Source organism: Mesoplodon bidens, assembly GCF_964165515.1.
Source record: "Mesoplodon bidens genome assembly, chromosome: 4".
Lineage (NCBI taxonomy): Eukaryota > Metazoa > Chordata > Mammalia > Artiodactyla > Ziphiidae > Mesoplodon > Mesoplodon bidens.
In genome coordinates this window covers 142,285,598-142,299,689 of record NC_138160.1, presented here as the reverse complement: position 1 = coordinate 142,299,689, position 14,092 = coordinate 142,285,598, and the positions used below count along the sequence as shown (strand labels likewise).

The following is a 14,092-nucleotide window of genomic DNA, read 5'->3' as shown; positions in this document are numbered from 1 at the left end:
CTTCATCAGCATGGTCACCTGCGCCCTTGGCCATGAGGTGAGGGCTGGGCTCCTAGGGGAAAAGGGTACCAGGGTGATTCCTCTCCCGACCCCCAGAGGCCAGCAGAGGGCCCCCTATAGGACTCCTGAGCTGGCGTCTCAGTATGTGTTTGTGCAAATGAAAACATCCAGGAGTCGTTATTTGAAAAATATTTCTTGAGCACCTACTGTATGAGAGACCCCATGCTAGGCACTGGGGACACAGCAGTGAATGAGACAAAAATCCTGCCCTTTGGGGACTAGCATTTAAAGGAAGGAAGCAGACAACCAAGATTAATGTAGAAGTGAACGAAATAATTTTAGACAGAAATAAATGTTATGAATAAAATTAAGCAAGGTGATGTGATGGAAAATGGCTAGGAGGGGGACATGATAGTTACAGAGGGCTGCTCTGTGGAGACGATTTTTAAGTTTGTTGCTGAAAAATAGAAGTCAGCCATGGGAGGCTCTGTGGAGAGAGCTTTCCAGGTAGAGGGAATTGCAAAGGCCTGGAGGCAGGAATAAACTTGGCCTGCTCAAGCATGAAAGGGTGAATGACTGGATGGATGAATGAATGACTCCTCCACACCTCAGTGGTTCTACTCCATCTCAATCAGGTTCACAGAGTTGGGGTGGGGATAGTTAGGGTGGCTCAAACTGAGATTTGACGTGGGAATCAGGTGATGGCTGGGTGGTCTTTTTCAGTAATGGCAGTGATAATCATTGGTAGTTACTGGGACTTCCCTGGTGGTCCAGTGGTTAAGACTCCGTGCTTCCAATGGAGGGGACGCAAGTTCAATCCCTGGTCAAGGAACCCACATGCCACACGGTGTGGCAAAAAAAAAAAAAAAAAGTAGGTATTAACTCTTTCCACATCAGAAGGTTGCATTCTGTTTGTCAAGCACACAGGAAACCACTACAGGGACCAGAAATTACAGAGGTCTGGACCCTTTTCTGAGAGCACTGGGGAGAAGGGGCATCACCTTCCACCCAGTTCTGTGTCCACAGGCTAAGGTGAATAAAAGGGATTTGGTAGGGCTGCAGGCAGAAAGATTCAGGTGAGGGTTCCAAAGCCCTTTGGTGGGGACTCCAACCAGGGAGAAATGAGGAGTGTTCTAGGATTTTTCTAGAATCTCTGATAGCAGAAAGCCCCGGGTTCAAATCCCAGTTTTGCCACTTATAACCTTGGCGAATGACCTTCCAATAGTCCATTCCTTCTAGAGGATTCTGTGAGATGATGCAGGTGCCTAGCACCTTAGTATGGTGTCTAGCGTATAGTAAGTGCTCAATAAATGTTAGGTCATAGGAACAGGAGTTATTGTGGATGGACATGCTGCATGGCAGAAGATGGGCCAGAGGGACCTCACACTCCCATGTACAGAGGACAGATGGATGGTCGGCGTCAAAAGGAACACCGTCCAGATTGGCAGCCCTGCCATCCTGAGCCAGGGCTGACCAGAAATCTATACCAGGTTTTCCCTCTGTCTTTGCAGGATCAGCTTGAATGAGCCGCCCCTTGGACCAGCCGGCTGGGCCAGGCGGCTGCAATGGCCCAATCAAAATCAAGACCTGGATTTTCCCGCCACGGAGCCCGGTACTCCAGACTCGGGTACAATGGGCCTACGAGGGTGAGCCCCAGGGGGACCTTTAAGTGCTACCTAGAAAAGTCCTCGACTCTAGCCCCATCTGCTAGCATCCCTAAACATTTTAGGGTCGAAGAAAGGGGCAAGGTGGAGAGGTAGAGGATTTGGATCCTTGGCGTCCGTGTAAACAGACGCCACTTCCATCCCCAGCTGCAGAGCTGCTCTGCCCAGCGGATTCTGCATCTCTTCGTGATTAACGGACGGCCCTGCGGCCGGGGCATTCGAACTAAGGTTGCTGTACGATCCCAACTGCACACAGGGGACCCTTGGGAGCTCCGTGGTTGTGGGACAGCTTCTAAGGGGTTGCACCAGTGTGTGAGAGTGTATTCAGGCTGCGAAGTGGTTAACCCTGCCAGAAGGGAAGAGGTTCGGGCAGGACTTCGGTGGGTAGCTCCCTCAGCCTAGAAGCCTGGGGAAGGATGGGTGGATGAGTGGGAGGATCCCGGGTTGGGGGCGTGGTCTTGCACCGGAGAGCTAAGTCCCGCGTGGCACGGAGCCAATGGGAGTCGGCGCCGGCCCAGGGGGCGGGGACACACCCCATGCAGGCTCCGCCCGTTTCAGCCCTTTTCTGGGGACCCGACGGCGCGGACCCAGTCTAACTGCTTCAGCACTTGCTCTGGTTTTGCAGCAGCTCCCTCCCTTTTTTCAGAACCCGTTCTCCTAACCCAGCCCAGGGAAAGGAAGGAAATCCGAGGAAGACCTGAAGAGCCCATCTGGGCTCTGGTTAAAACTCAGGTCTGGCTCCAGCATCATCTAGATGCCGGGAAAGTCCTTCCTGCCCCCTGAAATGGCCCCATCCAAAAATGGACGAGGCCCCTGGGTGATGGTTTGAATCGTCTCCTCTTCCCAAGCTCCAGGCTAGGCATGTAGCCTGAGACTGGGCCCATTCTAGGCTTTATATAAACTTCTCCAGACTACCTAGCTCGGGGCTGCTTCAAGGAGGCTCAGAAAGACCAGATGCCAGGCAAACCTTAGGGTGAACCTTTGATCGATTTCCTCTCTGGGGTTAGTTTGGGGCCAACACAGAACCCCTGTATTAACCCTTAGAAGTGCATGCTGCAGACGGAAGAGAACACTTCTCAGCTTCAGAATCCCTACCCATCTAGGATGTGGGAGTTCCTGACGCCTGGATTTGTCCCCGCCTTCCCCACACTCCACAGCAAACCTCAGTGTCCCACTCCGCGCAGTGGACCCACGTCTCCTGCGCCTGCGCAGCTTAGAGACCAACATCTTCTAAGGCTGCAAGGAGCTAAAAATCGCTCCCGCCCACCCACAAGCTGGGCTGGACTTGAGGATCGCGGAGTGGGGGCGGGTGGGTAGTGTTGTAGTGGAGCGGGGTGGAATGAAGAGTGAGGAGGGAGGCTGTCTAGATGCCTGTCCAATTAGGGCAGTAGGAAGAATCCTGGTGGCTGAGCAGGTGCGTGGAGGTCGCAGGGGGTCGCCATGCCTCAGGAAGGGGCTCCTGGGGTGGTGAGGGGCGAGGCTGCAGCACAAACATGTTTACCGCTGCTGCGGCGCCGGCAGCCCCGAGGGGCGCGAGCCCTGGGGCAATAACTTTGTTCTGCGCCCCCTCACCCCCAGCCTGGCTGGGCACCAGGGCAAAGACCTCGATCCCAGCTCCTTCCCCCTCTGACGGGCCGGGAGCCCCTCGGGTTATCCTCGAGGGGGAGCGCTAGGCTGCATCCCCCTCTGTCAGATCCCTGGATCCCCGGGCGACCCCTGAGGGGCGGGGTCCCCAGCGCGGCGGGACGCGCGGCCACAGCGTTCCCCCTAGGTAGCGTCCCGAGGCCATGGGAGAGGGCGCCTGGGCCAACCCTGGCGTAAGTTCTCCCGCCTCCTGCCGGGCCCCGCCCCAGGGCGCCGACCCCTTCCCCTCCACCCGGGGCCAGGGCTGCCGCGTACCTGCAGCCTCCGGCGACGAATCAGGCCCGAATCGTCCATGGCGGCGGCGGCAGAGGCTTCGGCCCCGGGGAGGGAGGTGGGAGGCGGCGGCAGGGGCGGCGGCGGGAGGCGGGAGGCGGAAGGCGGGAGGCGGGAGGGAGTGAGAAGCCGCGGGGACCGCGGCGGCGGCGGCGGCGGCGGCTGGGGGGGGGGAGGGGGCAGGGAGGTGGCGGGGGCGGAGCAAAGTGGGGCGGACCCGGCGTCGTCACTGCGTCTGGGCGCCCGAGCCCGGCCTCGGCCAAGGCTGCCCGCGCTGGGGGGGTGGGGGGAGCGGACAGGCGGAGGAAGGAGCCTCCAGATGCCCCCAAGGAAGTCAAGCTACCGTGAGACCCCTGTAGAGACACGCCAGGGGAGAGACATGCTCATGGCTAGACTCCCAACCCAAGAAACACCCCAAAGGAGACATTCTCACTAAGATATATTCCCTATGCAGACAACCTCCTCCCCGCAGTGACCCCCTCAGAGAGACACATTCCCACGGGGAGGTAGTCTCCATAGGGAGGCCCTCTCCAATCAGGAACTCTTCTCACCCTGAAAATCATTTCTAAAACAGATGGTCTCTGAGGGGTGACGCTTCCTCTCAAAAGCCCACCCTCCAAAGAGGAGACATTTCCGTAGAGAAAGATCCCCGCGGGTGATATTTCACTTGGGAAGCTTGGTGAAGTTACCCTCAGTGAAAGACCCCACGAAAGCCATATTCTCTGTGGGAAATTGTCCCCACCCACGAGACCTCACATCCCAAGGAGATACACTCTTACATAGTGTGTATTTGCACTGAGGAGACCCGTCCTTACGGGAGAAGCCCCCTCCGAAAAACATTTACGTGCTAATACCACCCCCCTTCCCTAGCGATCCCCTCCCTCACCGTCAGGATTAAGAAGCCAGGCCAGGCTGGGCCGTATTTATAGGAACGATTAGCTGGTGGCTGGGGAGGAGGGCAGCCGAAGCGATTTTCACCACTCCCCCGCAGTCTTCCTGCAGCTGAGGCCAAGCCAACCATGCTTCCCCTAGTTGTAGTGAAAAGCGTCGGAGACCTCCCCACGCCAGTCTTGGCACTGGAGGGCATGGTGGGGTGGGGGCTTCCCAAGGGTCTCAGCCCATAACTGTCCCGAAGACCCTGGAGGGCGCGGTCCCTGGGCGGGAGCGACCCCTGCCTGTCAAAGGGGGCTACAGCGAGGTCTAGGTCCCGGTGTTCCCCAGGCGCTTGTCTGCTCATCTCTGCGCCTTTGCCTGAGTTGTCTCGGTCTGTTTCTCTCTGTCTCTGTCAGCATGCTCGTGTTGCCATATCGCTGAGTCTGTTCCTCGCACTTCTCTGTCCAAGGCCGGGAAACCGCTCTTGCCGCCCCCTTCTCCCGCCGGCTGCCGCGGGAGCTCTCCGTGGTACTGATTTCTAGCGCTCCTGTCCGTAGTGCTGAAATATGAGCTCAGGTTGGGGGCGGAGGTTAGGGGAGGGGAAGGGTTATCGGGAGGCACAGCCTAGAGGCTGGACAGATAAGACCCACGAGCACCCTGGACTACCCCAAGATGAACCAGAGGAAGGCTAGGTCCACCGAGTACTGGTTGCTGAAGCCTCCAGGACATCAGTGGGTGCCCTTAGAGGGGCCAGGAGACAGTGCCTCCTGATTAATTTACTCAACAGGTATTGAGCACCTACTGTGTGCAAAGTAGTATTTTGGATTCTGGGAGTACATCAGTAAAAGAGACAGACAAAAACTCTGCACTAGTCCGAGAAGAGAGGGAGCGAGATTTGTGGTTGTAGTCATTGCTCACAAAAACACATATGCACAATCTACAGCACAGGCATGCACACACACTGTGCAAACATACACACAAACACGAAAGTACCAACACATGCTCAACAAACAGACTCGCATATACCCATTCATACACCCTGCAAACACATACTCCACAAAAACACATATTCTGCAAATACACACACATACACATACTCAGCAAACACAAACTCACAAACACATGTAATCATTTGCAAATATGCAGTTAGCACATAGACACAGAGAGTCCTATGCAAACACATAAACACAGAATACAAACACACATTCAGCAAACACAGAAACACATATTCACATAAACTCACATTCTGGAAACACACATGCAAACACGTACTTAGGAAACACAGACATACACACACTCGGCAATGCAGGCACACACAAACAACACATACAAACACTCAACAACACAAGCACACACTCATCGTCCCCAAACCAAAAGAAGCTCAGCTGCACACAAACTCTTGTCCAAAATACAGACACATTATGCTCCCAATGCAAAACATGGACACACACACACACACTCACATACCCACTGGAGGGCTGTTTTTCTTTTCTTTTCTATTTTATTTTATTTTAGAGCGGTGTTTTTTCTTACTGGACTCCCCCACTAAACTATCAGCTCTATGAGGGTTGAGATTTTCATGTCTTAAGTCACTACACTGCATCCCCAGAATCTGACACACCCTAGGTGCTCAATAAATGTTTGTTGAATGAATTGAGGGAATGCTTGCAGCGACACAAATTCACAGAAATTGCAAAGGGACACACACACACACACACACATTTCAGATGGAGTCCCACACCCTCTCCACACATGACAACACCTCTTGTTCACTCATTGTCAACATTCATGGTCAATAACCTCTGTCCAGTGACCTATTCAGAGTATTTTTGCAGAACATCTATCCTCATCCTTCATCCCCTTCCCCTTCATTTATTATCTGACTCTTACTCAACTGGACACGCTTGGCTCTTGGAACACTTACAGACCTCCTTACCCAGATTTTGAACACACACACACACACACCACACACTAAAGAGATGCACATAAACATACCGTCACACAACAAACACACATACCCACTCAATACACACACAGACACAAAACACACCCTCATCCCCCCCACACACACCCTCATCCATCTCCTCACACATATACAGAGTTTAAGCCACAAGCTCAACATAAAGACAAACACAAGGATATATACACACCAGCCTCAGATCCTCTGGTCTTTGGTCAGCTGGAGCAGAGGGCGGGGCGATGGGAAACCCCTCCCCTGCATCAAACCACGCCCCTTTCAGCTGTTTCCTGGATTTGACCCTGAGGTGTCTCAGCAGTGCCCTAGACTCCAGTCCGGCTAACAGGTGAGGGGTGGCCCGAGGGGGCGGAGATGGGGAGGGAATTGCCTTGTCTTCACAGATCCCTAGTTTCCCCTGCCCTGGGGCCTTTGGATCCCACTGGCAGAATCCGAGTCCTGCCACAGCCAAGCTTGGGTCCAGAGGTCCAGCCCTGGGTGGCAGCCCCTAAGCTGATTGTGGGCCGAGAGAAGGTGACCATGAAAGGGGCCAGCAGGGATCAAGAGGGAGGGAGGAGACTGGGCAGAAGAGAAGGAGGAATTACTGGACAGAAGGGGGGACTGGAAGATCTGGGGAGGTCCCTTTAGAGGACGGAGGAGGTTGCCTGAGGGCCCATAGGGTGGGAGATCCCGCTTTGGGTCGGAGTGGGGGGGAAGGGAACCATCGTCAAACAGGGGTGGGGACACTTGCACCTGAAGGGATGGAGGGGACATGAGTCTGATGGGGGGGTTCCTTGGTCAGAGACAGGCCTTGGTGGCCCCCGGGGATTTGAGGGTCCTTGGCTATTGCTTCCTCATCAGCTGCCCATTCTCTGCTCTGCCTGGCACTGTCTCCTGGCTGTGCATCAGGACAGTGCCACCCTGAGCTACCAGAAAGGGACAGCTGAACCTCACCTCGTATCCCAGCTGACGCTTATCTCAGGTGGACATGGCCTGCAGGGGTTGCACTCGACCCAGGGGCCTGGCCTGGGCCCTGCAACTGACCCTGGCATGGATCCTGCTGGGGGCTTGTGGAGGGAGCCACCCACTCCCAGCTAGATCCCAGAGACACCATAGGCTGGCAACCAATTTGGGCACAAGCCAGCTGCACCTGGCAGGTAAGCATTCCAGACTTTGCCTAAACTCTAACAACCAGAAACCCCAACTCAACCATAACAATGCCAGAATTTCCTTTGGAGAGGGGTTTAGGGTGACCGGAGGAGGCACCTGGGTCTAGTGGTGGTTAAACAGCACAAATTGCCTAGGTTCAAATCCCAACTCTGCCACTTCATAGCTGTGTGACCCTGGGCAAATCACTTAACCTCTCTGAGCCTCAGGTGGGCCATTAAGAAAGGAGGAGAAATAATAGACCTACCTCATAAGGATGTTGTAAAAGAGTATATGTAAGTATATGAGAATTTATATCACCACCAGGGATGTCATAACTGATAAGCTGATTGTGATTAGTGATTTTTTCTTGAAGCTCCATTTGCATCCCAAGCGAAGTCTTTAACTTTTATGTTTGAGAAAACATATATAATTGGGGTCTCCCCGTTCAGAGGAACCCCAAGCCTTGGTTCCCCAACCCTACCTGAGGATCCAAGATGGCAACTCACTGGAGTCCCCTTCTCCATGACCCTCTTGTCCCTCAGAGATGAACACACCAGAGGCATCGGACCCTGGGATCGTCTCAGGGCGCTGTGGGGAGCTGAGCCCCGGGTAAGTACAGCCACCTCCAGTGTTTCCTTGTGTTCTTTGCTCCAGTTGCCCCGACCAGGGGACAGAGCGCTTGCCATCTTGACCTATCTGGGCCTGTCTCTCCCGATGTCCAGGTGCGAATCCTTCCTGGGACACCTCCAGGTTGCCCTCCGCAGTCGTTTCCACCTGCTGCTATTGGGGGTACGCCAGACACAGCCTCTCTGCTCGGAGCTCTGCGATGCCTGGTAGGAGAGGCGGGGCGTGAGGGGTGTGGCCTATGGCTTGGGCGGGGCCGAACGAGGGATCTGCAGCTTGATCCTCCGTGTGCCTGAAGGGGCATGGCCTGCGTCCAAAGTCGCCAAGGTGTACAGGACGAGGCCTGGTGTTTAGAGGCTAGGTAGAAAGTGACGGGGCCTGTGGAGGACCCGCTGCTAAGTACGGCAGTACGGAGGACTGGCCTTCCATGGAGCTGGCTTTTTTTTTTTTTTTTTTTTTTTTTTTTAAGGGGAGGGCCTCTTGATTGAAAAGAGAAGCTAAAAGGGTGGGGCTGGCCTGGAATAGATGGTCTGAGGTCGGCAGGGATGAGGCCTGAAGTGACAAGGCCCTGGGTAAGTTTAGAGAATATGGGGCAGGCTGAAATCTGGGGGATGGCTTTTGTAGGAGCGTGGTTCTAAGAGGCGGTGCCTGGATCTGGGGAAGGGACATACCCGGGGCAAAGCCTTGGAGAGCAGGAATCCCACTAGGACGTGGCTGCGGAGTCTTTACCCACCTTCTTCTCTCCACACACCATCCCCAGGTTTGCCACCTGCGAAAGTGATATCATCTGCAGCCCGACTTGGCTCCCACTCCTAGAAAAGAGGGGCTGCGAGCCTGGCTGCACCACCTATGGGCAGGTGAGCATGAGACAGAGGAAGCAAGGAAGAGACTGATACTTCGCCTCACTATGTCCTGGGTTAGCCCGTCTAGGTCCCAGAGTCCGGACTGGCACTCCCAAGGCCCCCACTCCCATCCTTCCTGCCTCCACGGCCCAATCTCCATAGTAGGATATGCCTGTAGCCTCCCTAAGGCCCACTGAGTCCGGATTTGCCCTCCCCAGAGGACGGTCTCTGCTCGAGGCCCGTCCACAGTCCCCCTGAAAGGCCCAGAAACCCGAGTCTCCTTCTCCAAGGCCCCAGCCTTAATCTGGTTCTCCCCCACCCGAGCCCCCTGGGACCCAGTAAGAACTCGCACTCCCCAAGGCCCCACCCCCACTATGGTCCTGCCCCCAGACTCCCGGGAGGACCTAGAGGTGAGAATTTCCTGCCCTAAGATCGCGCCGCTGCCCCCAGGGTATCTGGACTCCACCAACTCGGACCCAAACTTCATCCCTTCCCGCCAGACTTTTGCTGACGGAGCGGAACTTTGCCGCTCGTTTCTGGGCTACGCGGTACCAGTGGCGGATCCTGGCTCTGGTCACTGCCTCAACATTTCCATCTCGGTGCTGCCGCGTCCCAGACACGCACGGAGGGCCCGGGAAACCACTTTCCGGCGCTCCCGACGCCCTCGCACCTGGATCCTGGACGCTGCGAGCAGCGGAAGTGGCAGTGGAAGTGGCAGCGGCCCCTAGGGGGCGCCTGGCCTTGAATGGAAGATGCGCCCCCTCTCCCCACCTCCGGCCCCGCCCTTCAAGACACCCAGAGTCCCACCCCTGTCCCTCTCTGCCTTCTAGTTTCCAGAGTCCCATCCTTCCTCTCTGGGGCCCCAGAGATTCGCCCCTCTTCAGATTATTTGAGAAATAACCCAATTGTAGTTCATTGTTTTCCTCACCCCCCTGAATAAAGTCGCCAGTTAGAGCACGTGATGTGGCTGCTTCTTGGGGGAAGTAAGTGGAAAGGAGAGTTGCCAGAAAGTGATAGTTGTCTCTCAAATCTTCAGGTCCTAAAGTTAGCGACTGATTCACAGGAGCATGTAAATGAGGGCTTGTCTACACCCTGGAGCATCTGTCACAACTTGGAATATCCAGGTGTCAGAAATGGGGAGTGGGACTTCCTGGTGGCCAGTGGTTAAGAATCCACCTGTCAATGCAGGGGACCCAGGTTCGACCCCTGGTCCAGGAAGATCCCATATGCAGTGGAGCAACTAAGCCCGTGCACCACAACTACTGAGCCCACGCGCCTAGAGCCCATGCTCCACAACAAGAGAAGCCACTGCAATGAGAAGCCTGTGCACCGCAACGAAGAGTAGCCCCTGCTCGCCACAACTAGAGAGAAAGCTCACACGCAGCAACGAAGACCCAATGCAGCCAAAAATTAATTAAAAAAAAAAAAGACACCACTGGGCCTGTTTAATCAGAGGCGAAGGCCATAAAGGGTTTCTGGAGGTCTGTACAAGTCAGGAAGCTTCTTGGTAGGACTGGTGGCACACAGTGGGAGAGCACACCTCCTCTCCTTGTCAGTTCCTCTTCTGGACCCCTCCCCATTTTTTAAAATTTATTTATTTTTGGCTGCGTTGGGTCTTCGTTGCTGTGCACAGGCTTTCTCTCTAGTTGCAGTGAGCGGGGGCTACACTTCGTTGGGGTGCGCAGGCTTCTTATTGCAGTGGCTTCTCTTGTGGAGCACCGGCTCTAGGTGCGCGGGCTCAGTAGCTGTGTTGCATGGGCTTAGTTGCTCTGCAGCACGTGGGAATCTTCCCGGACCAGGGATCGAACCTGTGTCCTCTGCGTTGGCAGGTGGATTCTTAACCACTGTGCCACCAGGTAAGTCCCAAGGGTGTCTTCTTCTTTCCTTCCTCCGCTTCTCCCAAATGCTATTCCTGGATCTAAAGCAAAGGACTGACTCAGATTCAGGATTTGGGTTGTAAACACTTACACTGTAACCACTGGACTGCCAGGAAAGTCCCATGTAAGCACTACCCTTAATCCTCCTCCTTATCCACAGGCTCTAGGAGAACCAGTTTCCTCACCTTGAAACAGGGCAATATCCCTTTTAGTTCTGTTCAATAGAGCGAGATTGGTGGATGCCTCGTGTGTCCAGGCACTGTGCTAAGATAGATAGATCAGGCCCATTCCCTGCCCTCAGTGAAGGTGAAATAGCATAAGAAGCAAAGTGTCCCACTGGGAGAGTAGTAGACAGGCATCTTTCAGATGCCAGAGACAAACTCAGTTCAAAGTGCCTTTAGCCAAAACAGTGATAAGCTTCAGGAATGGCTGTCTCTAGGTTCTTAAATGATGTTACGAGTCTATCTGTATATATATATATTTTTTCTTGGCTCTACTCTGGGACAGGATCTCCTCACAGTAGCAAAGATGGACCAGCAACTCCATGGTTTTATTGATTAAAATGGGCCTATTTCTCTGTAAAACCAGCAAAATTCCCAGGGCCGGCTCTCATTGATCCAGCCCCCTCATAAACCCATTACCAAGCCAATAATTGTGTCAAGGGGCATGCTGTACTCTCACTGGCCTGATCTGGGTTATGCTTGTACCTAAAGGTCCATGGTGGGGTGAGCTCCATCTGAACCACATGGACTGATGATGGAGGAGGGGTGTTCCCCCCAAAAGAAAGTCAGGTGATGAAACCAGGAGAAGGGGAAGGAGTGCTGGTCAGGGAATCATGATACACTGACCACAGAGACTGGTGGTTATGACCTTGACTCTGTAGTGTATCTACCTGGGTTCACATCCCAGTTCTACCATTTACTCACTCTGTAAATTTGGGCATGTTGCCCAGCACTTATGAGCCTCAGTTTCTTCATGTGTAAAATGGGGATAATAATTGTTCCTCTCATACGGTTATTGGGAGAATCGAATGAGTTAATGCAAGTTGTTATGGTTATGCATCACTGTGTAACAAACAACTCCACACTTAGTGGTGTAAAACAACAATCATTATCTTTCATGGTTCTGGAGTTTCCCTGGGCTCAGCTGGATGGCTATTGTTCAAGGTCTCTCATGCAGTTGCAGAGAGTGGCTGGGGCAGAGTCACACTCACGTATCTGGTGGTTGGTACTGGCTCTTGCCTTGAACATCAGCTAGGGCTGTCAGCCAGAATAACTACACGTGGCCTAGCCCAGTGGCTTGGGCTTCCTCATAACATGGCGTTTGGGTTCTAAAGGTACATGTCCCAAGAAAGAGAGCCAGGTGGAAGTTGTCTCACCTTTGACGACCTAGCCTTAGAAGTCAAACTGTGCTGGAATTCCCTGGCTGTCCAGTGGTTAGGACTCGGCACTTTCACTGCTGGGGCCCAGGTTCAACCCCTGCTCAGGAAACTAAGATCCTGCAAGCCAGGCGGTGAGGCCAAAAAAAAAAAAAAAAAAGTCACACAGTGTCACCTCTGCTTTCTATTCACTAATGTAAGTCACTAAAGACAAAAGGGAGGTGCCCTAGACTCCACCTCCTAATGGGAAGGATGTCAAATACAAGGCTTAGAAAGTGCCTGGCACGTAATTAACACTCAATAAATGCGGACATCATCCATGATCACTGTTGTTGTTGATGATGTTTTATATGTACTGTTATTGTGACAAGGAGGATAAGCAGGTATTCAAGGAAGAGGAGTGAGGTAAACCTTTGAAGGAGCTCCAGGTAGACGACCAGAACACAGGGAAGGGCATTTCAAGCAGGCCTGAAGATTTCAGGTTCTGGGGAACTCCCAGCTGCTCAGAAAGCCTGGAACAGAGCATGGGAGCTGGGGTCAGGTAACAGAAGGACTTGAATGCCTGGCAAAGCACTTGGACCTGTTGATAAGGGGTATGAGAGCCATGGAAGGTTTAAGCAGGGGAAGGTTCATCAGACTGACACTCTTGCTTGCCACTTACAAGCAGGTCTGGGGGAGGGTGAGACTGGAGGTGAGGGGCACCAGTAAGGACCTTGGGATGAGAACTGAAAGACGGGCAGAAGGGGATGAATGAGAGGGAGTCAGAAGAATAACCCACAAGGCTGTCCTGAGGAGAGTGGGAGTGATCATTTGAAACTTTCAAGAAGCAGGGGTTGTTTTCAACCTCATTTGAAATAAAACCCTGGGGATCTTTGGCAGGTTTGGTGTGGGACCCTGGACTTCACATTTCTTTCTTTTTTTTTTGACTCACATATTCATTCTTTATTTTCCACCCAATTCCATCTTGTGATTCTCTTGGTTCTCTATCACGGTCTTAGGAAGGTTGTCTCAGTTCCAAATAGCTGGACTCTACTTTTTTTTTTTTTTTTTTTTTTTGCGTTACACGGGCCTCTCACTGTTGTGGCCTCTCCCGTTGCGGAGCACAGGCTCCAGACGCGCAGGCTCAGCAGCCATGGCTCACGGGCCCAGCCGCTCCGCGGCATGTGGGATCTTCCCAGACCGGGGCACGAACCCGTGTCCCCTGCATTGGCAGGTGGACTCTCAACCACTGCGCCACCAGGGAAGCCCCGGACTCCACATTTTGTACTCCCTGGTGAGCTTGATGCTGCTGGTCTGGGAACCCCACTTTGAATAGCCAAGGATCCCTAGACTTTTGTTAGAAGAAATATTTGCGAGTTACAGCTTTAGGGTACCCACTCGTTTCTGCTTGTCACCAGATGGGAAGAAAGAGGCGAGCAGTTTCTCCTTATCTTTTTTTTTTTTAATATTTATTTATTTATTTTTGGCTGCATTGGGTCTTAGTTGCAGCACACTGGATCTTCCGTTGCGGCACACGGGATCTCTCGTTGCGGCGCATGGGCTCTCCATTGCGGTGCACAGGCTTTTCGTTGCAGTGCGCGGGCTCAGTAGTTGCTGCATGTGGACTGAGTTGCCCCCGGCATGTTGGATCTTAGTTCCCCAACCAGGGATTGAACCAGCGTCCCCGGCATTGCAAGACTGATTCTTTTTTCTTTTAAATAAATAAATAAATTTATTTATTTATTTTTGGCTGCATTTGGTCTTCATGGCTGCGCACAGGCTTTCTCTAGTTGCGGCAAATGCGGGCTACTCTTGTGGTGTGCAGGCTTCTCACT

General features: G+C 53.4%; 1 protein-coding gene across 1 annotated transcript; it reads left to right on the top strand.

The window, feature by feature from the left end:
- Positions 1 to 7,214: 7,214 nt before the first annotated feature.
- On the top strand, positions 7,215 to 9,751 carry RTBDN (retbindin; the record flags this gene model as incomplete). Its single annotated transcript, XM_081233649.1, is given in 6 exon segments — positions 7,215 to 7,565; positions 8,007 to 8,080; positions 8,084 to 8,166; positions 8,280 to 8,390; positions 8,942 to 9,038; positions 9,524 to 9,751. Coding segments are annotated over 6 exon segments (762 nt in total). The 5' UTR covers positions 7,215 to 7,396.
- Positions 9,752 to 14,092: the final 4,341 nt, after the last annotated feature.